The sequence below is a fragment of the Elgaria multicarinata genome, chromosome 14, assembly GCF_023053635.1.
Source record: "Elgaria multicarinata webbii isolate HBS135686 ecotype San Diego chromosome 14, rElgMul1.1.pri, whole genome shotgun sequence".
NCBI classification, from domain to species: Eukaryota; Metazoa; Chordata; class Lepidosauria; order Squamata; family Anguidae; genus Elgaria; species Elgaria multicarinata.
Window position 1 is genome coordinate 26,691,073 of NC_086184.1, and position 26,333 is coordinate 26,717,405.

The 26,333-nt window shown below is 46.7% G+C and overlaps 1 protein-coding gene across 1 annotated transcript in view; it reads left to right on the top strand.

Moving 5' to 3' along the window:
- SMPD3 (sphingomyelin phosphodiesterase 3) overlaps positions 1-26,333 on the top strand; it is a 120,699-nt gene that overhangs the window by 83,724 nt on the left and 10,642 nt on the right. Inside the window, exons 3-5 of the mRNA XM_063140954.1 lie at positions 7,112-7,187; positions 22,341-22,496; positions 24,755-24,844. Of these exons, the coding sequence (XP_062997024.1) occupies positions 7,112-7,187; positions 22,341-22,496; positions 24,755-24,844 (322 nt within the window). The remainder of the gene's footprint in view (positions 1-7,111; positions 7,188-22,340; positions 22,497-24,754; positions 24,845-26,333) is intronic.

Genomic DNA, 26,333 nt, shown 5'->3' on the forward strand with positions numbered 1-26,333 from the left:
TGTACCGTAGCTTCTGGTGAAATTCCCTCTTCATCACAACAGTTAAAGCTGCAGGAGCTATACTAGAGTGACCAGATACAAAAGAGGGCAGGGCTCCTGCAGCTTTAACTATTGTGATGCAGAAGAAATTTCACCAGTAGCTGAATGCATACAAATGATTCCCTTTTCTATACAACTGTTAAAGATACAGGAGCCCTGTCCTCCTTTTCCTATGGTCACCCTATTACAATGGAAGGTCCATGATTTGCAGAAACATAAAATAAATGTATTGAATTATCTTTAGAGGGTGGACTCTCAAAACAATCCAATGCAGGCTAAATTTGCTCAGTGGATGCAAAAAGCGGAGCGTTGGGAGTGGGTGGGTTATGGAACAGAGTATCGGAAAAATGTCATGGCTGGGTTGCTGGCACACCGGACAGAAGCACTCCACACTGCAACAGTTTGTTACAGGCCCTACTTGTATTTAATATCTGTATTTAAAACCCAATAATTTCAATTATTTTAGAGTTGCCAAATGTCTAGAAAAAACACAACCCTGCCCTGCTCCTGTGCCTTTAACAGAGGTGAAGAAATCAGCAGGTGACATTCTTCATGACAGAAAGCTTAAACCGTTGCTACCAATTGTCACACATGAGTGTGCTGTCAAAGGGGTTCCTTCAAAAACTGACAGGTCTATTATCAGTCACTAAATTTGGCCTTGCCAAATACTACCTGCCATTGCATGCCAATGACAAAATACTGCAGAGTAGGGTGAGCAGGTGTAAAAGAGGACAGGGCTCTTGAATCTTTAAAAGCTGTGTAGAAGAGCAGACAAATTACAGCTGCTGAAATGCCCTCTTCTACAGACCTATTAAAATTGCAGGAGTGTGTTCCTCTTTTTTTACCCAGCTATACTACTCTTCAATATTTGATAGTTGACATGTAATGGCAGGTAGTATTTGGCAAGGCTGAGTGATTGTTTCTCTGTCATGGCTAATAACCTCTCCAATATCCTTCAATTCTTCCCTTTTAAAGGCATCTCAGAGAGCGGCTTTCACCACATCTTGTGTTTGTGAATTCCCTAAGGCCAGAAGAGAATCCAATAGCGGGCAAAAAAGCAACCAGCAAGAGATTAGAGCTACCCCCACCATTTCATGCTTCCATTTAATTTTCTTTGACCGTGTTTAAATAATACATTAATTTGGCGGAGCTAACATAGGTGCTTTGTAAAGCACCAGGGAGCTCTACAGGCAAGAGAGCAAGAATGCCAAACTCATAAAAAAGGGATTTCTGAAAATCTTGATCAGCCCCAGATTTGAAGCCAACTATGCACTGGGCACTCAGCATTGGAGGAAAAAAAATGTTTCCAAAGCTTGGAGGAAAATGTGGCTTTTGCCTTCCCCTAAGGGTAACTGGCCGTCTGCTCTCTGAAAAGGCTGTGCCTCTGTTGCCAGATGTCCGTAGTGGTGGCTTCAGTCCTCAAACTGCTCGCTCAGTCTGGGGTTCATGGTACAAATCATATTGTATAGGGCTGAAGAGCTTTGCAGGCCAGAGTAGGTGCAGTGCTCAATGTGTCACTTGTGGTGGCTTCAAAATGAGACCATCCTGCCCCAGCTATCATTGAATGGCTACTAGCCCTGATGGTCATGTGCAACCTCCATCATCCAAGGCTGTAAGCCTGTGAGCACTAGTTGCACGTGGGTGGGAGGGTGCTGTTGCACCATGTCCTGCTTGTGGGTCCCTGGTCGACAGCTGGTTAGCCACTGTGTGAACAGAGTGCTGGACTAGATTGACCCTTGGTCTGATCCAGCAGGGCTCTTCGTATGTTCTTATGAACACAGGTATGGAGGGGAGGAGAAAGAAGTGGATCACACTGGGGCAGAGAGGATTAAACGTCTACTGGGACTTCACGATGGACTAACTGCCATCTTCACCCTGTGGGCAAGAAGATGCGAGGGAGACTGGAGCAGGCAGGGACCATCAGAGCCTGCTTCAATTGGACCCCCCCCCCAGGGCTAACATCTTCACCTTGTGGGGAAGAAGGAGCTGTTGGTTTGCCCCTCAATTGGGAGATGAGACGACGGAGCAGGGCCTTCCCACCAGCCTAAGCAGTCTCCTTAATATCTTTTTATTTTCTCCCTCTTCCCTCCCCATCCACTTTTCCTTGTGTGTCATGTCATTTTTTTAGAATGTAAGCCTGAGGGTAGGGTCTCCTTTATTGATACATTGTAAGCCGCTCCGAGAGCCTTTTGGCTGAGGTGCGGATAAAAATACTCTAAATGAATAAATAAATGTCACCCTCTGTACCTCAGGGGCTATAGGCTCCTATTGAGGGAGCCTATCACCACCACCCCAAATTCTAGCAGCTGGTTTTTCCACCCTTCCCATCCACTTGATTCTATTTTTTTTTCTTTTTGCCCCAATTAAGAACTTCTTGTAGTGTAGTCAAATTAAGACTAGGGAGACCCGGTAGGGAGTGACGAATCTCTCAGTTTCAGTTTCTGTCTGCTTCTCATTTTTTTTCCAAACTTCAGTTAGGTACATCCCCAAGGTTGAGAATTTTAAAAAAAAACAAGTTTGTATGAAAATTCATAAGCGTTTTTGTGTATGTAACGTGCACATCTTTTGCACACAACTTTCCTAATGAGATGCATTCTTTAATGTTATTTTCCCTAGTGTTCGCATCTTTGCATGCATTTTTTTTTTTTTTTTACTGATGAGGCCGATGAAGCGCTAATGATATTTGGGGTAGTTCTGCCTGTTTTTTTGTCGCACACAGCCCTTTGGGCATGCCTGCTGAAGTTTGACAGGGGCACAGGAGTGAAGGAGGCGGTCCTGGATGCACAACTCCGCTTCCTGAAGATTTCAGCTCATTAAAATAATAATAATCTAGTCCTCATGGGTGAAAAATGCTGTGCTGAAATCTCGCAATCCGAGTCAATTTTCCCAACAGCTGTGGAAAGAGCTTGAGTACATGTTTAGCCTGGAGAAGAGAAGGCTGAGGGGAGTCATGAGAGCACTCTTCAAATACTTAAAAGGTTGTCACACAGAGGAGGGCCAGGATCTCTTCTCAATCCTCCCAGAGTGCAGGACACGGAATAACGGGCTCAAGTTAAAGGAAGCCAGATTCCAGCTGGCCATCAGGAAAAACTTCCTGACTGTTAGAGTGGTACGACAATGGAACCAGTTACCTATGGAGGGACCTTCAGGAGGCAGCTGGACAGCCACCTGTCAGGGATGCTTTGAGGTAGATTCCTACACCTAGCAGGAGGGTGGACTTGATGGCCTTATAGGTCCCTTCTAACTATTGTTCTATGATCCTATGACTGGAGAAATCCAGCGCAAATCCCTCTGCACTTGCTGGAGGGGGGGGCATGTCTAGATGAGAGCTTAACCCAGGGATCGCCCCGGAATCATCCCTGTGCATCCACATGACGCACAAGGGATCCTGGGGGCAGAGAGGGTTGATCCCTCCCTTTCCCCGGGATAAGTGGGACAGCTTTAATCCCGACTTTTCCCACCGTCTCGGGATCGTCCAGAGACCATGGGAGGTGTGGGCAGCCATCCCAGTTTTGTCCCAGCTCCTCATTAGTAAATGCGATGAGCTGGGCACAGAACTCCTCAGGAACTCCGTTACCATCAGTGGTGGGAGAGGGAAAGCGGGATCATTTTTTTTTAAAAAAAAAAAACCTACTTGTATCGCTGCAGCGCTCATGCGCTCATTTCCAATAAAAAAATGGCGGGTGTGACGTCCTCCTTCCTCCCGGGACGTCACGCACCGTGTGTGGACTGAGGGGGAGGATCTCTCAATCACCATATCATGTGATCCTCCCCCTGCCCTCTCTAGGTCTAGACATGCAGAGAGAGGGGTGGGGGGTGAGCAAAATCCAGCAACTGCAGCATCTCCTGTTTCAGCTCTCATCCAGGCAGGCGGCTGCAATATCCGTAGTGCCCATAGGAGGGCCCACACCCAGGCAGCGGCCCACCGAAAAGAACCACTGGAGATGCTCCTCCTCCTCTTTCCCATTGCCACCTGCTTGTTCACCTGCCCCTCGCTCTGGCCCAGCCCACAGTGGTGGGGAGAAGGAGGAACATCTCCAGTGGTGGGGAGAAAGCAGAGCATCTCTTACCTGATTCCTGGCTCTCCATCTCTCAAGCAAGCCAGTAGTAGCAATGATAACAAAGAGGAGGAAGAACGTTACCATCTGGTGGTAGGAAGGTGGAGAGGGTCCGTTGACGGTGCCTTTCCCCAGCACTTCCAAAACCTGCAGCCAGCATTGTTCCTATATACGGGAGACAGTCCGGCGTTTGAAGAACTGTAAGAGGGCAGTTCTCTATTCGAAGGTGTCCTCCATTTGAAGGGGCATCCAGTTCGGACCCAGCTTATCATGCCAGTCAGTGCCTTTCGCAAGCCTGCATGAACTAGAGATATTATTCACGCTTCAGACACAGCTTGGGAGTCAGGTTTCTTGGAGACAGGAGGGAACGCCTAGTCCCCCATCATTTTTGCTATATCTTGAAGATTTATAGGAGTCAGTTTTTGGTCCTATTGGAAATCCTTGTATCTGGGGCATAAAAATGTTTTTTAAAAAAAAAAAAAAAAAATTGCATAAAGTTTTTAAAAATCTGTATGAAATTCTTTCCCCACTGATGGACCTTGTGGGTTGAAACACGTTTGGAATTTATGTTTGTGGACCACTCTGTTCAAATTTTAAGTGTATATATTTGTTTTATGATTAAATATATTTTCTATGGACACATGATTTTATTTCAACAGGCGTAGTTACACCAGAATTTGACCTATTGTTTCTAATCAATTTCCTTAAACCTATTTTGTTTTCAAGTTTGTTTTTGGTTTAAGGTAACACTTTTTAAAATCAGATTTCTATTTGAGTTATGTTCATTTTCCCCGGCCCTACATTTGCATCCATACATGTATAGATCAGCATATGTAAATCTTACGCAAATCAATGCCTGCTCTTCTCCACGTTCTTCACGATGTGTTTCCTCTTCATCACCTATGGTGTGAGTGGATACGTTAGGTCTTGATGGCGTCCATTCTTGGTTGCTCAAACATGCCACACAGGCATGTCATTTAGGGATGAGAGGGAAAGTGGCCTCCCCTCCTCTGGGATGCTTGAGGCCCAACCTGCAACATGGAACCAGCTTTACCATGTTGCTGCAGTGTGCCGCATCCGTCTTTCTTCTCTCTGAGAGCTACGCAGTGAAAGCTGGTGGTTCCGATGTCAGTGGGGCTGTGAATCTGCTCCAGGTTTCAGTCGGAACCAGCCAGAATTCTAAAGGAGCTCTCTGAGGTGCAAAGCAATCCCTTGGAGCAGCACCCTGGAGAGCTCCTTTCAAGTTCTGACTGGTTCTGGCTGAAACCCAGAGCAGATTCAAAGCTCCACTGAAACTGGAGCCACCAGCCTTTACTGGCGCTACGGTGACCAGGTGCAAAGGGGGACAGATCCGTTGTACCTTAACTGTGGCTCAAATGGAAATACGGAATGTGCAGCTGCTGAAATTCCTTCCAGCCACTAAGAGCCGGGCATGTTGCAAGCATTTGAAAAAGGGGCACTCCAGAAGGCAATGCGCTCATGTTTGTAGAGCCCTCCTTGCCTCACAAATGTGAGTGTCCACCAACACCCCCTCCTCTTTCCCCTGCTCCCCCAAGGGGCTACAAAGGAAAAGGATGTACCAGACTGGGACTAGAAGTCCCAGCATCCCCAGTGGGGAAAATTACAGTGGGAGGGGCCATAGCTCAGTGATAGAGCACCTGCGTTGCATGCAGGAGGTCCCATGTTCAATTTGCAACATCTCCAGGTAGGGCTGGAAAAACTCCTACCCAGAACCCTGGAGGGCTGCTACCGGTCAGCGTCAACAATTCTGGGCTAGATGGACCAAGGGTACGACTCAGCTTAAAGCAGCCTCGTATTTTCCTGTGACAGTCCCACCATCCCCAGTGGGGAAATGGTACTATCTTCACCCATATATATATATTATGTTTTCTATTACATATTTCTATTTTACATTTTTTAACATTAATAGTTATTGTGTAAGCAGCTTTGAGCAACTGCTTTTTTTGGAGGGGAAAAGTAGGGTATATAATTATTAAATAAATAAATCCTTTATCTTGAATATAGCTAAGAATCACCCTTCAAACCTTGCTGTGAATCTTAACACACACACACACACACACACACACACACAGAGAGAGAGAGAGAGAGAGAGAAGTTATGTTGGATCAGACCAAGGGTCCATCTAGTCCAATACTCTGTTCACACACTGGCCAATCAGCTGCCCACAGAAAACTCGCAAGCAGGGCACGAGTGTAGCAGCACCCTCCCACCCATGTTCCCCAGCAACTGGCGTACAGAGGCATACTGCCTTAGATACTGGAGGTAGCACATGGCCCTCGGGACTAGTAGCCCTTGCTAGCCTTCTCCTCCAGGAATTTATCCACCCCCCTTTTAAAGCCATCCAAATTGGTGGCCATCACTACATCTTGAAGTAGCAAATTCCATAGTTTAATTACAAGCCATGTGAAAAGACGGAGACATGTAAACTGATGCCCCCATTGCTAAAAGTAGACTTTGAGCAGGAGCACAGCAGGGCTGACAGATCAATATGTAATACAAACTTTTTCCAAGGTGTCAGTTGCCTCCCCAGAGGGGGCGGAAAACAATCCTGTCTTGCTACCTTTCTGAGTTCAGGTGCCTAAAGCAAATCTGTTATTCTGTTCCATCTGTTGTCTTTCCCTTTGGCAGTGAGATGCCAAAACAACACACCCGGCCCTGAGAAACTGGTTGCATTATCAGATCTGGGCTACACAGGGAAATCTTGCTTGCAAAAACCACCTTGCCGGAATGGTATCATCAGACCGTGCCTAGCAGCAAGTGTTAGTTTCAAGCGGTTGCTTCTCCTGATGCCATGCCAAAACATAGAAGGAGGGAGGGGGGAATTATCTAATGGACCAACCCTCTACAACAGTGTCTATTCCCTTGAGAAGATATCTGCCTGCAGAAGATCTTTCCTGGAAAAAAATAGTTCTCATGCTGGCTTCTGAAACTTTGACCCTAGAAGGAAATCTGATAGTACATTAACTATTCTCTCTCTTTTCTTCCCCTTCCAGGTGCAAGTGGGAATTACACCTCAGGACCAAAGAATTGTGGGATACATTTCCTGCACTCACTTGCAAGCTCTGGCAGGTATCGTACAGAATTTCTCTCCTGATCTTCTTTTGGATTCTTTTGATATTCTGCCTGTTGGAGAACAGGGATGCAGAGGGCATTCTCCATTTGAACACTTCCTAGCCATACTGTGAATTTCTCAGCTATAAAGGTCCCAGGCAGGGCTGGCTTGAGCATGATGCTCTGTAGTGCAGGTAGTGATGTCCGGATTGTGTGAAATCCACCCCATGCATGTTTCATGGATTATGCAATGGAGTTCGTTCTGGTGTCTGCAAATAATTCCATGAGAAACTTCGCAACCATTTACATCATTTCTGTTAGTACGTGATATTTAACGTATTGTCCCCCATTCGGTTTGACTTTCCCCCACTTATATTTTCCAGCATGGCACTTGTCTCAGCAGAATGATAGCACTCTTCAAATACTTAAAAGGTTGTCACACAGAGGAGGGCCAGGATCTCTTCTTGATCCTCCCAGAGTGCAGGACATGAAAAAATGGGCTCAAGTGACAGGAAGCCAGATTCCAGCTGGACATCAGGAAAAAATTCCTGACTGTTAGAGCAGTACGACAATGGAACCAGTGACCTAGGGAGGTTGTGGGCTCTCCCACCCTAGAGGCCTTCAAGAGGCAGCTGGACAGCCATCTGTCAGGGATGCTTTAAGGTGGATTCCTGCATTGAGCAGGGGGTTGTACTCCATGGCCTTATAGCGGGTTAGATAAATTCCTGGAGGCAAAGGCTATCAATGGCTACTAGCCCTGATGGTTGTGTGCTATCTCCTGTATTTGAGGCAATAAGCCTGTGTGTACCAGTTGCTGGGGAACATGGGTGGGAGGGTACTGTTGCACCATGTCCTGCTTGTTCATCCCTGGCCAACAGCTGTTTGGCCACTGTGTGACCAGAGTGCTGGACTAGATGGACTCTTGCTCTGGTCCAGCATGGCATTTCTTATGTCCTTATGTCCCCATTGGCATTCTATTCTAGGGTGTATTGGACCTTTCCCATTACCTGGTTCTACAAAGATCTCCAGCAAAAGGCAGCTGCAGAAGATAAATTCATGCCAATGGGGTGGGGGTGGTCTATCACGTTGAATCATTTCTTGGGTCATATAAAAGTATCCAGAAAGAATCCTGGGTGCCTTTGTTTCTTTACCAGCCATATTTCAGCAAATAAAGCTGTCTTCTCTCACCCAATCTGGGTAATGGTTGATAATCCAAATATTATTTAAATCTTATCTCAAAATAAACATTGTGTCATCTGGTAAAGCTTTGGGGTTAGTTTATAAATTTACAAGTTTTTTTTAAAACATCCTCATGGAATGATGGGGAAAAGATAACCTTGCAGAACAAGTCCCGTTTTAGCCATCAATTAAATTTGAATTCTTGGCCTTTCTATTTCCTGCAGAAGCTGTTAGCGAAAGTTTGATGTTTTCTGCAGAACACTTCAGCTCCCGAATAAACAAATGCACACTGATCTACACAGCACTGATCAGAGATGTTGTTTTGTAATGGGCAAGGTTCCTCTGTCGGAATGAGGTCTCCTAAAATGGGGTAGTTGGGGTCAGCCTGAAGGAGTGTTGTTGTTTTAAAGGCAGGTCCCATTCCAAGCTCCAGCCCTCATTGTGCACCTGATAATGTCAGTGGAAGTATAACAAAGCCTAGAGGCCTCGCAAACTAGTGGCCCAGCTGAAGGGCATGGCTACCCCCCAACAAGAAACCCCCCACAAAGCACTGGAAATCGTAGCTTTTCAAGACTTCTAGGTCCTTATTAAGCAGCTCAGAATGGGGCTGGGATTATGTACAAGTTGAGCTGAAATTGGAAGAGGCTTTAGCTCGGATCACAATAAGCTCAGAATTTCTGACATTCTTCTCCATCTTCAACATAGCGCAGGGGATAAACATGTGACCAATGAATGAAGAGGTGCCTGGCAACTGTTGTGCTTCCCTGTGATAGTTCATCCAGGAACTAGTAAGGAACTATATGTATCAATGAAACAGCTGCATATGGGCAAACCAGTGACCCTCTTGCTCACTGCCTACTATGACTTTTGTGATCAGGAGACGTAAGATGACGAAGAATAAAATGCTGGTGAGTTGGGCTTGTTAGGGTAGCCACGTATCCTACTTTACACAGGGCAATTCTTTATTTGACCAGCTGTCAGAGGGCAGTCCTCTGAAACCAAAAAGCAGGCCAATCCAAGTCCACTCTATACACAGGGCCATAAGACGGGAGAGCAGCAGGGACCTTCTGTTTCCCTTCAACAGTTAGCACCAGGACAGGAGACTGATCAAACACACAGAGCAAAACTCACAGCAAACTCACAGATCACAACTCTTTGCCACTATGGTGAGATCTATTGTATTTCTTCTCAAATCAAAATAATTATTTCTCATTTTGCATCTATACATATCATTATTATTGTTATTACTATCGTATTTATACCCCCCTTTTTTTCCTCCAAGGAACCCAAGGCGACATACATAATCCTCCTTCTCTCCATTTTTATCCTCACAACAACAACAACCCTGTGAGGTAGGCTGGGCTGAGAACCTGTGACTGGCCCAAAGTCACCCAGTGGGTTTCCATGGCCGAGTGGGGACTAGAACCTGGATCTCCCAGCTCCCAGTCCAACACTTTAGCCACTACACCACACTGGCTCTCTATTAATATTTGACATTTTGCCACCACTTAGAAGGGGGCCATTGTTCCCTGTTGTAGCCTAGGCCAGTATGAATCTATGTGAATACTATGAGAGTCATCTGAGCCTTCCTCCAAGTGCCTCAGAGGAGGTTCAGAGGGTGGCAACAAAGCAAAGGACCTTCTCAGTGGTGGCCCTCTGATTATGGAATGCTCTCCCCAGTGAGGTCTGCCTGGCATAGGGATGTAAGGATTGTGTAAAATCTGTTCCGTCTATGTTTTCCGTGTATATAACTGAGCATCTGAAGACTGAATCCAAATACGTGCTCCCTTTTGGGGTGACAGCATTTCCTTTATCGGCGACCCTAAACCCTGGCAGGAGACCAGTGTGGTTCAAACTAGAACTCTAGTAGCTTTTTTGAAGCCCAATTCTCCTCCTTGTTTTCCTGGATTTATCCACGGCATGGACAGATTTGGACACTCTTCTGCTGCATGCACACCTCCTCTGCTGCTGTGTCTGCTGCCCATACATGAATTACTTCACCTTTGACTTTTTGTTCAGTGCTCGTTCAGTTCCTGTCCCCCTTTTCAGCCAGACGTTGAAGGATTTACTTTCAGATCTGACCCAGACTTCAGACGAGAGACACAGCGAGACGTCCAAAATAATCCCCTTGGGCCCTTAAGTGTGTCTCCTTTAAAGCTTCCAAATTCTTTTCCTGTTTGTCTTTCATATGTTTGCTTCATATTTCGAGTCTTATCTGTCACACTCTATTCAAACACAAGAGCTTACATTTAAGAGCTTAGATGTCCTGCAATAAATCTCTGCCCGTTTATGGAACAAAACAGGAGAACCTAAGTTCACAACAGCGACGTTTCCTTGGCTGTGTTGGTTATCTGATCCAAAATATTTCTCGTGCTTTTTGTGGTTGTTTTCAGTGAAAGATGGTCGAAGAGGGAAGTTTCGGCCTCATAAAAGGTGTGGGTCTGGGATCTGTCATTCAGAGAAAGCATATTTGGGAATGTTTTCGAAAGGACCAATTGGTTGTTGCTGAAAGTAAGCCTGGCTCCATTTTTAGAATTGAACTGTATCTGCCCAGCAGATCAAGTTGGCATTGCACTTTGAAGGGGGGGATTGTACCCATGCCAGCTCCACGGTTTGGAAGGCCCTTGGTCAAGAAGACACTCTCTCCCTCAGTGAGCGGCAGGTGAACAAGCAGGTTACAATGGGGAAGAGGAGGAGAAACTCCTGGGGGCTCTTGGCAGTGGTCCCCTGCTGGGGTGTGGACCCTTGGCATTTGCCTGACCATACTTACCCCTGGCGCTGGCCCATTGCTGTACTTCCTGCAAAACAAATAGACGGGGATGGCATTGGGGTGTCATCATCTCAAGGATCTGTGGCCACCACAGTTGGTGGGGGTTTTCCTTCGCCTCCCCTTTGCCTGTGTAAGCCATTCATCGGGCAATTTCACGCAGCATTACCCATGGAGTGATTTTCCCAGTAGAAGCTGCTGGCTCTGACTTCTGTGGATTTGCAAATCCATTCTGGGTTTCAGTCAGAACCAGCCAGAACTCTAAAGGAGCTCTCCAAGGTGCTGAACCTTACCCCCAAACTGGGTTCAACAGCTTGGATAGCTCCTGTAGAGTTCTAGTTAGGTCTGACTGAAACCCAGAATGGATTCACGGCCCAATGATGCAACTGTTAATAGGGCCTCCAAAACCCCTATCCACCAGGAAGGGGGAAGAAATACATAATTGCCCCAAGGCTGGGGAAATTGCGTATTTCCCCCTGCTACGTTAATGACTGCCACCATTAACACAGTGTGGAGAAAGGGCGTGATCTGGAAGCTGGGGTGGACCCACACCTGAGTGCTCTTGGGGGCTCACAAGCACTCGGGCATGGGTCCGACTCAGCACAAGGCACATCCAGCTGGGCCTGTGAAGGATGGACGCAGGGGCGTCTGCTGCCCTCGTGGACTTGGGCAGACCTTTGCTACATTCCTAGTTAAACCAGTTAGGAAACTGATCATCTGTCTGTTCATGTCAAATGAGGAGGAAAATTTTTATGACGTTTCTCTACCTGATCAGAAATCCAAGGCAGCAGGCAGGTCTGGCATCACCACTTGACACTCCCAGGGAACTGCCAAACCAGAAAGGCCCACCAGCGTTGAACTCTTGAAAGAGCCAAGGCTCAGTCAGTGGAGGGTGGTGACCCTGACGTCAGTGGGGCGGTGAATCCACTCCAGGCGTCACTCGGAACCAGTCAGTACTCTAAAAGCGTTCTCCACCAGCCTCCACTGAACCCAATGGTTCAGCAGGCAGGGAAAGGATTAAGTGTGCATGGGTACATGCGCACAAACACACAATTCCACTCCTCTTTGCAAGCCTTCTAGGGTTGCTTTTCATTTCTAAAAAAAAGCTAGGGAATCATACCCCATGTATGAGAGGCACTCTGATACCTTCAAGCTGTCTCTGGAACAGAAGCAATATTTAATCAGCTGCCCAATCAGCCTTGGAAGATGTACAGCATGATTCTAGGCAGAAATAAGTCCTGTTAAGTTATTTCTCTCCAGTAAGTGTGCTGCTATTGTATTTTTAATCTTTACACTGCTGCTGGTTTTTACATCAGCTTTTATATTTAGTTTTACATTTTTTAAAAAAATATATATTCTGTTTTGTCGCACTGTATTTTATGGTTTAAATTGCTGTGAACCACCCAGGCAGCTTTTATTGGGCAGCATAGAGGTGTAATAAATAAAAATACATAAATAGGACAGCAGCTTTAGGCTGCCCGTCTATGCATGCTTACCCAGGAGAAAGCTTCACTGAACTTAGTGAGACTGATGCCTGAGCCAATATGCATAGGATCAGCCTATTATCAACTATTATCAACTAAGGGCACAATCTTATGCAGGTTTAGATGGAGTGGGGAAGCCCTACAAATCCCAGCATGCGCCTGTAAGCCGTGCTGGCTGAGGAATGCTGGGAGTTGTAGGACGTTTTCTGTCTAAACCTACGTATATAGGGTTGTGCCTTGAGAACCTATTTATAGGTTTTAAATGTATTTGTTTAAACTGATCTGCAACGTTCTTCACTGTGACTGCTTTTGATTTGTCACCAGAGTTGCAGATGAGAAGGGAAATACACCATTTAGCACATGGTGCTTTGCAAAAACAAAGCAAATAGAGAAAACCCAGGACATTTTCCCAGCTTCAGTGACAGCTTCAGTGATGATTTTGGCTTTAGTCCTATGCACCCTTGCTAGGGAGTAAGTCCCATGGAACTCGGAGGGCCTTACCTTTGAGTAAAACTTGCATAGGATCACACTGCTGGACAATAAATTAAGGATGCGGTCCTATCCTATGCACATCACACCAGTCCTAAAATCTCTCCACTGGCTGCCAATTAGTTTCTGGGTGAAGTATAAAGTGTTGGTTATCACCTTTAAAGCCCTACATGGTTTGGGTCCAGGCTACCTGCGGGATCGGCTTCTCCTGTACAATCCGCCCCGCACACTCAGGTCCTCTGGGAAGAATCTACTTCAGTCAGCCGCAACTACGCTGGTGACTGTTACCCAGAGGACCTTCTCTTCTGCTGCTCCCAAACTGTGGAATAGCTTGCTGGAGGAGACTTGTCAGCTTGACAATCTTTAAGCATTCAAGAAAGCTATCAAGACTGATTTCTTCCTGCAGGCCTACCAAAAGAGAAATAGTTTTGCAGGGAGGTAGACCAGGACTTGCAAAGTGGCCTTCTCTTAGTCTTCTGAACAATTAGAAGCATTCAAAGAACACATGATGTTTTTAGGAAGAAACAGAATTAGCTGTCTTATATCAAGTCAGACCATTGGCCCATGAAGCTTTGTAGAGGCTTTATTTTATTTTATTTTATTTTATTTTATTTATTACATTTACATCCCACCTTTCTCCCATTGTAGAAGTCCAGGTAGCAACATAGGGTTTCCAGGTTTGATCCTCTCCATGCACAGACCAGATGCAGAACTGGTTAGCTTCATCAAGGTCTCATGAGCTTTTGGACCATGCCCTGGGACCTGAGGTTGAGACTGAGAATGGGGTGTATGTGCCCATCCACCAACACCCCCCGCTACCTACCTGTATACCAGCCATGCAGACAGCCAACATGAGGAGTGGTTCTACACACATTCCAACGGGCATTTGTACAGCTCCTCTCTGTATGAAGGGAGAAACAGATTGGGGCAGGATCCCACCCTCCTCATGTAGAGATGATCTATGCATATATGTCACCATATACATAGGGCCCCAGTCTCAAACATGTGGCCACCAGGACCATGGAGTACAGGTAGGGATGTAGGAGAAATCCGTGATGGAATCAAATGAGTTTGGATTTTTAAGAATTCAACCCATGGATTCCGTAGATGACCAGGTTTTCCCAAGTCACACGGATTCCGCAGATGTGCAGACTGATTGTTTTACTTTCTGGATTTTGCGCAAAATTTAGAAAAATCCCTTAAAAGAAGGCTAAAGCATGAAAATGTGTGTTTTGTGGGGATTTGTGCATTTTTGCAAGCGTGAAATGGTGCAAATGCAGATTTGCACAACTGCGAATTTGTGCAAATCTGGGAAATGGGTGGGGGGATTTGATTCTGTCAATGACCAGACAATGGAATGAAAGGCACCTGACAATCCATGAAATGCAGACTGAACTGATTTTGCAGAAGCCGCACGTGCCTACCTACAGGCACATTAAACTTGTACAGCCCCTCAGTCCTTTTACACATGCGTTGAACACATGGGGAATGCCTCATTTCTCTTGAGCTGGTGATCTCATGCCCTTTGGGGACATGTCGTGTCCCTGATTTTGCCTTCTTCGTGCAATTTCAGGGCTCTCCAGCCAAAGTCCAACATGCTAACTACTTCACTGTCCCTTGCCAGTTTTCTAAAGAGACTAACACAGCTGCCTGATTTTGTGGGACTCTTCTTGGGGTAAATACAAAATCAACCTCTCCACCTCTGCTGATAGCAACGTGGTTTTTAGAGACACATTTCTCAAGCTGAAGACCGAGGCCGCAGTTTAATTCTTTTCGCTCCAAAGTAAACCCATTGAGCTCTTCATTCATCCACCAATCACCAAGTCAGTGAGCTGCAGTACCTCTTTCTGGCCACCTGTGCTAGGGAGGGAGGGGCAGGTCCAGGCCAGTGGCTCCCTCTTGTGGTGAGCTGCCGTTCTGGCAGCTCAGAGAATAAGGCACTCGATTCTGGTGGCTCAGAGTCCCTAGTTCAATACCCCCCCCCTTTTGAGCCTTCACACACACAAATTGACAGATCAATATTTTCCTCCCCTGAAACCCACCAATAGATATTGAATAACACAACAATAGAAAGAAGGCAGCTCGATCTGAGTGAATGAACACAAGCAGCCCATGTGGTGTATGTGCCAACCATTGTCGGTGATTCAAAAGGAAGATTTCCAAGCCAACACCGAATTATCTCTGAAGCTAGCCAGCTGAACACTGTGAATGATGGATGGGCTGAGGAAGCCAGGCAAGGCTATCAGCAGCCCGTGCTGAGGACTGGCATGCCATGCAATAAATCAAATTGTGCCCAATGATGCAAAACTGGCTATGGGCAGAGACCTTGGGGGTGTCGCTTGGGTCTGACTAGACAAACAAAGGCATGTGGCAAATCTGTCATCTTTTTCTCTTCCCCACCCCCCACCCCCACCCCTCTCTGCAGAGCTGTCATTCTCAAGTGTTGGTGATCAGTTTCCACTTAATCCTGAAAGGTTTAAGTGGAAACTGAAAGCTCTCGGGGAGTATTTTCATTCTCTTGTACGAATGCACTCCTTTGCCTTGAGCACCCAAATGGTCCCAAACTTCCTGCCACATGGATCTCACCTTCATTTGTAGCTGCTCTGTCTCAAAACTGAATACAGCCGGGATCTCAATGTGGTGTCTGTGGTCTCCAGTGTACCCACAGACACTTCTCTTGGTGTCTGCCAGCCTCCGTGCTCTTTCTGATTTTTATTTTATATTTGGGTTCAAATGAGAGGTTTCATGTTTGAGAGCTCAGACTTTCCACCTCTGCCAAATACCTGCACACACTAGCAACAGGATGTGCTGATATTGATTCCATGCTCCTGTTGTGACAGACTGCTACATTTCCCCTATTCTGTGGACCTAAAAGCAAGTTGTAGCTTTGTTATTTATTTTTAACGAATTGTCTCTTTGATTCCAGCTTAATTGGCTGTCTGGTTCGCTTCCATCCTGTTTATTCAGATTATAGATAGATGGATGGATGGATGGATGGATGGATGGATTTATGCTCCAGATTTATTTATTTATTTATTTATTTATTTATTTACTTATTTATTATCCTGCCTTTTCCTCCAAGGAACCCAAGGCGGCATACATAATCCTCCTCCTCCTCTCCATTACATCCTCACAACAACCACCCTGTGAGGTAGGCTGGGCTGAGAGTCTGTGACTGGCTCAAAGTCACCCAGTGGGTTTCCATGACCAAGAGGGGACTAGAACCCGGATCTCCTGAGTCCCAGTCCAACACTCTAACCACTACACCACACAGTTGGGGTGTCTGGGGATAATAATGATGATGATTACAGATGGTGATTAGAGAAGTCCAAGAATTTCATTTCAGTTTGCAAATCATCCTAACTTGTCCCATTCGGAACCATAGACAGGAGCGCATTTTTCTGAAAAGAATCACACATTCGTGAACTTGCAGTCATACTCGAAAAATGAGGGTTTAAAAAAAGAAAGAATAAAAATAAATGCATTGCCATACTTTAGTCAAAAGGGGTAAGGGCACACTTCTGAGAAATGCTCACAGATGTGTCATTTTTTTCCTGTTTAAAATTCACACTTATCCCATACAAATGAATGCCAAAGTAGGGATATGCTCCGCTTCTAATCGGACCGGGAAATTAAAAGCGGAGCGGGGGGCTTCGCCTGCCCTTAAGGCGGAGGCGAAGAGGATTGGGGGGCCAGTGGAGCATGGTGAAGAGGATCGAGGTGAAGGCGGATCCTTCGCCTCGATCCGGAGCTCCGCCGGAAAAGTAAGTGGGGTTTACCGGGCCCTGCCGCTGTCGCTGTCGCCCATGCGGCGACGGCGGCAGGGCCTGGTACCCCCCCTCCTCTCCCTTACCTGCCTCCGTCCGCGGTCCATTGGCATCTTCAATTGAGCCCGCGGTTCAACCAGGAAGTCTGGGCCTGGTAAACTCCACTTACCTTTCCGGCGGAGCTCTGGATCGAGGCGAAGGACCGCAGGCTCAATTGAAGACGCCGACGGACCGCGGACGGCAGCAGGTAAGGCCCCCCTCTTGGTCCCTTACCGGGCTCTGCTGCCGTCGCCGCACGGGCGGTGACGGCGGCAGGGCCCGGTAATCCCCCCGCCCTCCTCTCCCTTACCTGCCTCTGTCTGTGGTCCATCGGCATCTTCAATTGAGCCCGCGGTCCTTCACCTCGATCCGGAGCTCCGCCGGAAAGGTAAGTGGGGTTTACCGGGCCCTGCCGCTGTCGCCCATGCAGCGACAGCGGCAGGGCCCAGTAACCCCCCCCCCCACCCTCCTCTCCCTTACCTGCCTCCGTCGGCGGTCCGTCGGCGTCTTCAATTGAGCCCGCGGTTCAACCAGGAAGTCTGGGCCGCTTGCGGCCCAGACTTCCTGGTTGAACCGCGGGCTCAATTGAAGATGCCGACGGACCGCAGACAGAGGCAGGTAAGGCCCCCCTCCCCCTTGGTCCCTTACTGGGCTCTGCCGCCATTGCCGCACCGGCGGCGATGGCGGCAGGGCCCGGTAAACCTCCCGCCCTCCTCTCCCGGCCTTACCTGGCGCCACTCCCCTCCACTGCGAAGCTCCGATTCGGAGCCGGAGCTCCACGGCGAAGAGGAGTGGAGTATGGGCGGAGCGGCGCAGAGCGGAGCGGGCCAACCCGAAATTTTCGGATTGCCCGCGGGGCGGAGCAGGGGGTCCGTGCACACCCCTATGCCAAAGCAGTTGCAAACAAAATTTGGAGTGAGCTGAATCGGGGCTTCGAAGTGGAGTTTGGAGAATGCTGACAAGCTCAAACATCCCGGGTTCTGTCATCCATAGTGGTGATTTACCTTTCCAGAAGAAACAGCAGTGATAGAAATGGTAGGCCTCTAACCCTAAAATGTCAGCCTCGATTCTCTATTTGGAAGTCATCAACTCCCAGCAGCAAAGAGGAAGGGTTAAAAAGCAGTGGAGGCTGATGCCTCCGATGTCAGCAGGGCAGGGCATCTGCTCTGGGTTCAGCCCTTCAGATAGCACATTTAGAGTTCTGAATGGTTCTGACTGAAACCCAGAGCAGATTTCCCACCCCACTGACTTCAGAGTCACCAGATTCCAGTGGTTAAAAGAGCTAATCCTGTATTAGCCACCATTGTGGCTGCGCAAAACTGAAGGACCGTTAAATAGAGACAAACAAATCCGTCAATTTTGGTTTCTTCTAATTTCTCCTTTTTCCAGTCTTCAGTTCTGCTCTTCTCAGACTTTGAGTTCTCCAGTCTTAAGCTAGGTTCCTCCTCAACTTCGAGAATCTTTTTAAAGTTTGCATGAAAAATTCATTAGCATTTTTTGTGCACATTCCTCCTAATGCATGCATCTGGTGTGCATTTTATTTTTTTTATTTTTTTGTCAAACAGACACATTTTTTTTACAATTGGTTTTCCTAATATAATGCTTTTTGTAACATTGTTTTCCCTAACACATGGATTTTTGAACGCATGTTTTGATTGGAGAATTCCATCACAAAATTCAGAGAGGGATACGTGAGTTTCGATTCATGCAGTGGTTCAAAGGTGCAAATGTATGTACATTTGCCCCATCCTTTAAACGTCAGCATGAGCCTCGTGTGGCGCAGAGCGGTAAAGCAGCAGTTTCTGCAGCTGAAACTCTCCCCATGGCCTGAGTTCGATCCCAGCGGAAGCTGTTTTCAGGCAGCCGGCTCGGGTCGACTCAGCCTTCCATCTTCCTGAGGTCGATGAAATGAGTACCCAGCTAGCTGAGGGAAAGGTAATAACGGCCGGGGAAGGCAACGGCAAACCACCCAGCTATAAGGCCTGCCAAGAAAATGTCAGCGAAAGCTGGCATCCCTCCAAGAGTCAGTAATGACTCAGTGCTTGCGTGAGAGGTTCCTTTCCTTCCTAAATGTCAGCAGCTAATGGGCAGACCAGATGCAACTCCAAATTTCACTCAAGAATCACTCTCCCTATAACAATTACATTTGCTAGGTCTTTTTTTTTTTACTGAATTGTCACAACTGTGACAATTTTAGAACTGTAAAATATGAAACTCACCTGCAAATAAATCAATACTGTGATTCAAGCCACTGAAGTTGTGCTGTGTGGGAAAATGAACCCTGCCATCTATTTCTTGGTTAAACAGGTGAATCAGAGACGAAAACTTCTGCAAGATGGAGCAACGGCTGCCATTTTAGAGAGCTTGTACACCAAAGACATTGTACACAATCTGTTTGCTGTGCTTTTAAAACCGCCTTCATTCGAGTATGACCATCCATCATACATATATTAATGTTTTGTCAAAGAAAGACAAGGGTGCTTTTAAGAGCATGGGTTGTGTAATTACTAACCAATCAGGCATGAGGGGGGGGGGTGGAAGCTTGACAATTCTTCATCTATGTTTTGAATTAATGCTATAAAACATCTAGAAGTTTTGAAAAATGTGGGGGACAGATGCTTAGTTCTCAGTTGTTAATGTTGCTGTTGTTGTTTTTAAAAAAAACAGAACTTGGGGTAAATATAGGTGTGCGCAGCACATTTCATTAGCGTGTGCACCCAGGGATTTTTTTTTAAAGGTGAGCATTTATTGATTACTCAATCATAAAGGACATTTTTTATTCATCTATTTATTAAACACTGTAGACACTGATGCTCTACTATGCGTTCAGCTTTCCTGACTGTGGCAGGGCCATTGGAGGATTGAGGAGATGCTTATTGTTAGGGCTGTGCACAGACCACCACCACCCCGAACCGCTTCGTGGCCCGGTCTGCAACTTTCGGATCGGGCCGATCCGCTTTGGGTCGATCCAACCCTCCCCCGCTTCACTCCATGGAGCGAGATCCAGAGGGGCGGATCGAGATTTTACCCTCTTTCCCTACTTGCCTCTGCGGTGGACGGTAGAGGTAGGTAAGTGGGGAAGGGGGGCAAAAGGGGGCCAAATAAGCCCCCCTGCCTCCTTACCTGGCTCCGCCACCATCGCCGCATGGACTGCGGTTGCGGTGGTGGAGCTAGGTAAGTCCCCCTCCCCCCCACTTACCTGCCTCCGTTGCAGTCCAGCACAGTCTTCAACTGAGGCCCAGGCCTCAGTTGAAGCCTGCGCCGGACCACGACGGAGGCAGGTAAGCCCCCCTGCCCCTTACCTAGCTCTGCTGAGGTGAGCCCCCCTTTACCTGTGTTCGGAGCTCCGGATGGAGGCGAACCGCTTTGCCTTGATCCACAGCTCCTCCGACCCAATCTGGATCCGCCTTTGGTGGAGGCGGATCGGGTCGGTTCGCTCTGGATTCGCGATCCAAATCAGAGCAGAGCACAGCCCTACTTATTGTTTGAGACATTAAGGTGTGCCTGGGCACACCCGGCACACCCCTTGCACACCCCTATGTATGTGCTATTAATTACTTTAAAAACCTAAGCTTTGAGTGAATGCAGTTGTTGTAATGCTGTGATTCTTTTTTCGGAGAAAGCCGTCTCATAAATTACACACCCACATACACATGCCCCATAATATTTTATTTGTTTATCCTACTCCTCGGCCAAAAAGACTCCTAGAGTGCCTTGCATATATTCAGTAAAACAAGACAGCCCCTGTCCACATAGGCATACAATCTAAAAAGACATGGCATAAAAGGAAAGAGGAACGAGGAGGGAAGAGGGGGGAATTAAGGATTCCTGCAGGAGGGATGGAATGGCCCTGCTTCCCCCACCCCACATTTCCTTCAAGCAACCACATGGTAGAAAACGCTACCATGTGGCAAGACTATCACCTGTATTCACCCTCTATTTTCCAAGAGTACAAAATGTGGTGGTCAGTGAGTACAGCAATTTGGGTTTCAGAATGGGAGCCGTTTCATTAGTCCCTGGTTGTGCCAGTCAGCTCTTTGGCCTAGAAGGAGGAGCAAGGAGCCTGAGCCATAGCTCTGCGTGATACAGCTCCTGCTTCGCATGCCGAAGGTGCCAGGTTCGACCCCCGGCTTCTCCAGGTGGGGCAAGGAAAAGAATCTCACCTGAAACCCTGGAGAGCCGTGGCTGCCAGTTCGTGTCGACAATACTGGGCTAGATGGACCAAGGGTCTGACTCATTATAAAGCAGCTTCCTATACTGCTATGAACGCAGCCCCCTGGTTTCTCCTCCTAAACAAGCGAATGGTGAAATTCCAGCTTCCTTTCCAAGACTCTCCACCCAAAGTAGGATTTGGCTGGGGAAACCACATGGGCTGCACTTATTGGTACTTATGATTCATCACCCAGCTAGACATAGGCCAGTTATAGAGCAAGAACATAAAAAGAGTCATGCTGGATCAGACCAAGATCCATCTAGTCCACTGTTATGTTCACATCGTGGCCAACCAGCAGCCCAGGGGAAACCCACAAGCAGGACATCTGTGAAAGAGAACTCTGTCCCCCAACTAGGGGATGCCTCTGATACTGGAGGTGGCGTAGAGCCATCAGGACAAGGAGCCCTTGATGACCTTCTCCTCCAGGAATGGAGCCAACCCCCTTTTAAAGCCATCCAATTGGTGGCCATCACTACACCTTGTGGAAGTGAATTCCATAATTTAACTATCTGCTGTGTGAAGAAGGAGTTCCCAAAATTCTCACCTCTCCCAGCCTCCTTCACCAGAGTTTTCATTTTTCCCTCACCCCTCACGAAATGCTGAAAATGGAATAATCAAAACTTTCAGCACAGCACTACTTTTTATATTGTTCTTCTCAGAGGAATCCCCTCTTCTTCTACCTGAAATTGCATCAGCTCTTTTTGCACCAAAAGATGAAATACATCAAGCTTCATAACTGTCCCATATAGATTACTGCTTGCCTCCTGGCAGTCTCAAGACTGCATTATCTGTTCATCTCTTGCCAATAAATCTGCTTCTCTTGTTCAGTACTACTGAAAAAGTAATATGTTACACCATCACGGTTTCCCTTTAGCTCAAATAGTATATTAAGCTATCATGTTTACCATTGGCTTACATTGAAAGTGCTTTTAATCCCACCTTACAAAATTCTTACATCTGCCTTCTCCAACCTGGTGCCCTCAAGACGTTTTGGACTGCAACTCCCATCATTCCCAGCCAGCATGGACATTCTTGTCCATCACATCTGAAGGGCACCAAGTTGAGGAAGGATGACTTACATTCTTCGCCCTCTCTTAAATTCGTTACATTTGAAGGAATTCTTACATGCCTGTTTTAGAATTGGATCTTATGGACCAGTAGCTTGAGAAGCAACCATAACAGATACCATTAAACCTGAACTGTGCCCACATCCTTGCCTTGTATTTCCTGCAGGGGACACTACTGTTCGATGTGAACAACTGGATCTGCTTCAGGATTGGCTGGCTGATTTCAGAAAATCTACCTCCTCCTCCAGCACAGCCAATCCAGAGGAGCTGGTGGCATTTGATGTACTCTGCGGTGATCTCAACTTTGACAATTGCTCATCAGGTGAGACATGGCGCCATCGATAGCACTTATGAAATGAGCAACACACCCATGGATCCCTATATGTAAATTTTAAACTAATTTAAATTAATTAAATTAATCATACGGCTCCATCTTACTGCTCCTTGTACTTCTCTGTATTATTATTATAATTGGGATTGTTTAAAATATTGTATTTTAATCACAATTTTTAATGTTTATATGTGAACCTCTTGGGGATTTTATTATGTTTAGTTATATAACTTATTATATAAGTTTCACAAATAAATAATACATTTATTTTTATTTGTGAGTTTTTAAAATTTATTTATTACCTTTGTATACTGCTCATTAGCCAAAGCTCTCTGGGCAGTTCACAAGAAGAAACTGAAAAGCATAAAATACAATAATATAGCAAAACTATATGTTGAGAACAGAATAAAACCAAAGTAGTAATCAAGGTAAAAGCCAGCAGTGCAAAGATCTAAAAATGCACCAGCACATTTAAAATAAAAAAATAAAAAATTGAAAAGCTAAAAAGCTTGGAGAAATAAAAAGTGCAGAAAAGAGCACGGTGCAGGTGCCAAGTGAGCCCCTCTGGGTTACTGCCCCAGAACGATTATAGTAGGAATGTCAGAGAAATCTGTTTAGGAGTGTGGAGTTTGACTGCTTTTCCTAAGTTCAGCTCCCACCCCAAATTTAGTTCTAGTTCTCACTATGGTGCCCAACTCAGTTTGCAGTGAGTCAGGCCAACTCATGGATTTTACGGGTGTTTTGCGCACTTTTCCCTGCAGGTTCTGCAATTTGCGCAAATTTCTGAACAAACTGCTATGTCTGAGCAATTTGCGCAAATTGCTCAGACATTTGCACATATTGCTCAGAAAGGTGCACAAATTGCAGAATCTCGGGGGTGGGGGGAGGTGCAGGAAAAAATGGTCCTGGGGTTTGGGGAAAAGCCTGCAGCTTGCCTCGTAAACGCAAATTGAGTCCTGGAACTGGAGTCAAAACAGACCGAGATTTCCTAGCGATGGGCAGCCCCACATTATCATTTATAGGGGTATGGCTTCAGGAAGGAGAGGACTGAAAAGGTGGACCACGTTAGCTCAAGGACGCAGGGATCCCCAAACTTGCTGTGAAGGAAGATGGGAGAGGCAGAAATGTGCGTTCTAGCTACGTGATCAAACTTGGCCTAACCTTCCAAGTGTTATTTTATTTTTAGCTTTAGAACAGTTGAGGTTCTTTTCTCTCTCCCCCCCCCCCCACTTCTTTTTCTAAAGCCCCACATTTATGGATTGTGTTGCCTTGACAATAGACAGTGACAAATGACATCATTAGTGCCAGTGGCAGCCACTTGGGAGGGTTCCCCTGAGAGAAGCAAAAATGAAATTCTGAAGTTTTATCAGGCTGTACGGAGGGAAATTATTCGCGCAGGATTAGATTTACAGCAGATTGGAATGGGAAACTTGGCTGTACAAATGACGGCCCCAAATGTAGAGGTGAGCATAGAAACGGTCCAAAACCTTTTTATGCATGAAGGAGAAAAATAGAATCATTCTCCTGCTCTCCTTCCTGCAGCAATAAATTACGGAATTGACCATTTTTGACCACCGGAGCGTCACCTGCTTCATTACATTAATGTTACATTAACTGCCTGTAGCTCACCTGATCATTTTATTTACTTTAGGATGGGGGGTTTATTTATTTTTTACTTTAGGGAGTGTGGGGATTGGGACCAGTGTGTACTTTGAGGGGAGAATTAAAACTTGCCCCTCTTCCCCACCTTAAATTCTACCCTCCCCATTAGGGGAGAGTTTAAAAAAAGAGGGGGATTGTCTCCATTGAAGTCCATGGAGGCTTCTTTTCTTCTGTTTTCAGGGGGAGGGGAGGGGGAATTCCTTAGGAAACCTGGGCTGTGAGGAGGGGGAGATTAACCCTTCCCTCCTGGTGTGCAGTGGTCCCAATCCTAATTGGGACCAGACCCATACACCAAAGCTACACACTATGCAATTAGGAGAAGGCGTTGTTGGACTCACAGTCTGACTCTCATGAGAAGATCAACCCCGAGGAGGTATCTAAATATCTCTTCATAGGAGCAAGTAAGAGAAATAGAAATGTATGTGGAAAAGAAGAGGGTAGAATTGCTTCTAAATATCCAGGTTCAATAAGGACTTGTCTGGGCAAGTGGTTTGGTCTGCTGCTGCGTGGCCCCTCTTCCCTCTCAAACACAGGCCTGTCCCTGATCTTGCCTCACTTGACACTTGACCATTTTATTCTCCCTGCAGATGACAAGCTGGAACAGCAGCACTCCTTCTTTACACGCTACAAGGACCCCTGCCGCCTCGGTCCAGGGGAGGACAAATCGTGGGCAATTGGTAAGTTGTGATGTTCTGGCTTGGCAGAGACATGTGTTGGCTAGATCATAGAACCACAGAATAGCAGAGTTGGAAGGGGCCTATAAGGCCATCAAGTCCAGCCCCCTGCTCAATGCAGGAATCCACCCTAAAGCATCCCTGACAGAGGGTTGTCCAGCTGTCTCTTGAAGGCCTCTGGTGTGGGGGAGCCCACAGCCTCCCTAGATCATTGGTTCCATTGTTGTAGTGCTCTTCCCATCAGATTTTTTTCCCTGGTGTCCAGCCGGAATTTGGCTTCCTGCAACTTGAGCCCATTTTTGCATTTCCTGCACTTGGTGGGGAGGAGTCTACACCAGCCATTTACTGCAGGATTGTATTGCAGTTGTCAGTAACAGGGTACATGACGTCCACCTGCTCCCATGGTGATCTCAGCTCCACCTCTCAGTTTTCCTGGAATATCCCTGACTGCTTCCGTCACAGGTTTTCTGGCTCTCTCGCTTCCATTGCGAATAACATTTGCACTGTGCCCCCCTCCTTTGCAAGGTCGTTTGCCAGGCTCAGCAAACACCCAATCAGCTGTGAGGGGCATGTGCATGGGTATCAGCATCGCCAAGCTTTTTTGTTCTTTTTTAAACGAACATATCTCTGCACAGTAGCGCATATTCATCAGAGTTCCTATCCCCTCATGTGTGGCTGCGTATCTGCTGGCGTGCATCCCTCAGGGGTCATAAGCCAGATTCCGTCTGGATGTCAGGAAAAACTTCCTGACTGTTAGAGCAGTACGACAATGGAGCCAATGACCTAGGGAGGTCATGGGCTCTCCCACACTAGAGGCCTTCAAGAGGCAGCTGGACAACCCTCTGTCAGGGATGCTTTAGGGTGGATTCCTGCATTGAGCAGGGGGTTGGACTCGATGGCCTTGTAGGCCCCTTCCAACTCTGCTATTCTATGATTCTATATTAAAAAAAAAATATTAAAAACTATAGGCCATGGTTTTATATGCTAGCTTAGCAATGCAGGGGAAACCGCAGGATTGGCGATTCCCATACTACTGCAATGCCATTTAAACTGGGCCTAGCATCCTGGGTTTGAGAAGACTGGGAAATGAAGTATGCTAGTGAGCTCTGAATGAGATGGAAAGGATCTCTCACCGCACCGAGGACACCTTAGAAGGAAGGCAGTCCCTCCCCACATTCATCCCTTGCTGTGCTTTTAATTTTCTGCTAGCACGAAACAACCCAACTCAACGGGAGCGTTTTGCGCCAAACCACTTTCTGCGGGAAGCATGCGCTGCAGCGGGGCGGGCTGCTGAAACAGCCCATAATGGAAATTAAATATTCTCAAGCTGTGCTTTCTCGAGTGTCGTTATCAGCGTGCGACCCATTTTGAAAGGATTTAGAAGTGCTTTCCCCTCAGCGGGCGCATGGATCGCTTTTCACAGCAACAGACGTCAGCACTTTACACCAGCGACGGACATCTGCCTGCTGAAAGGCAGAGGGCAATATTAATA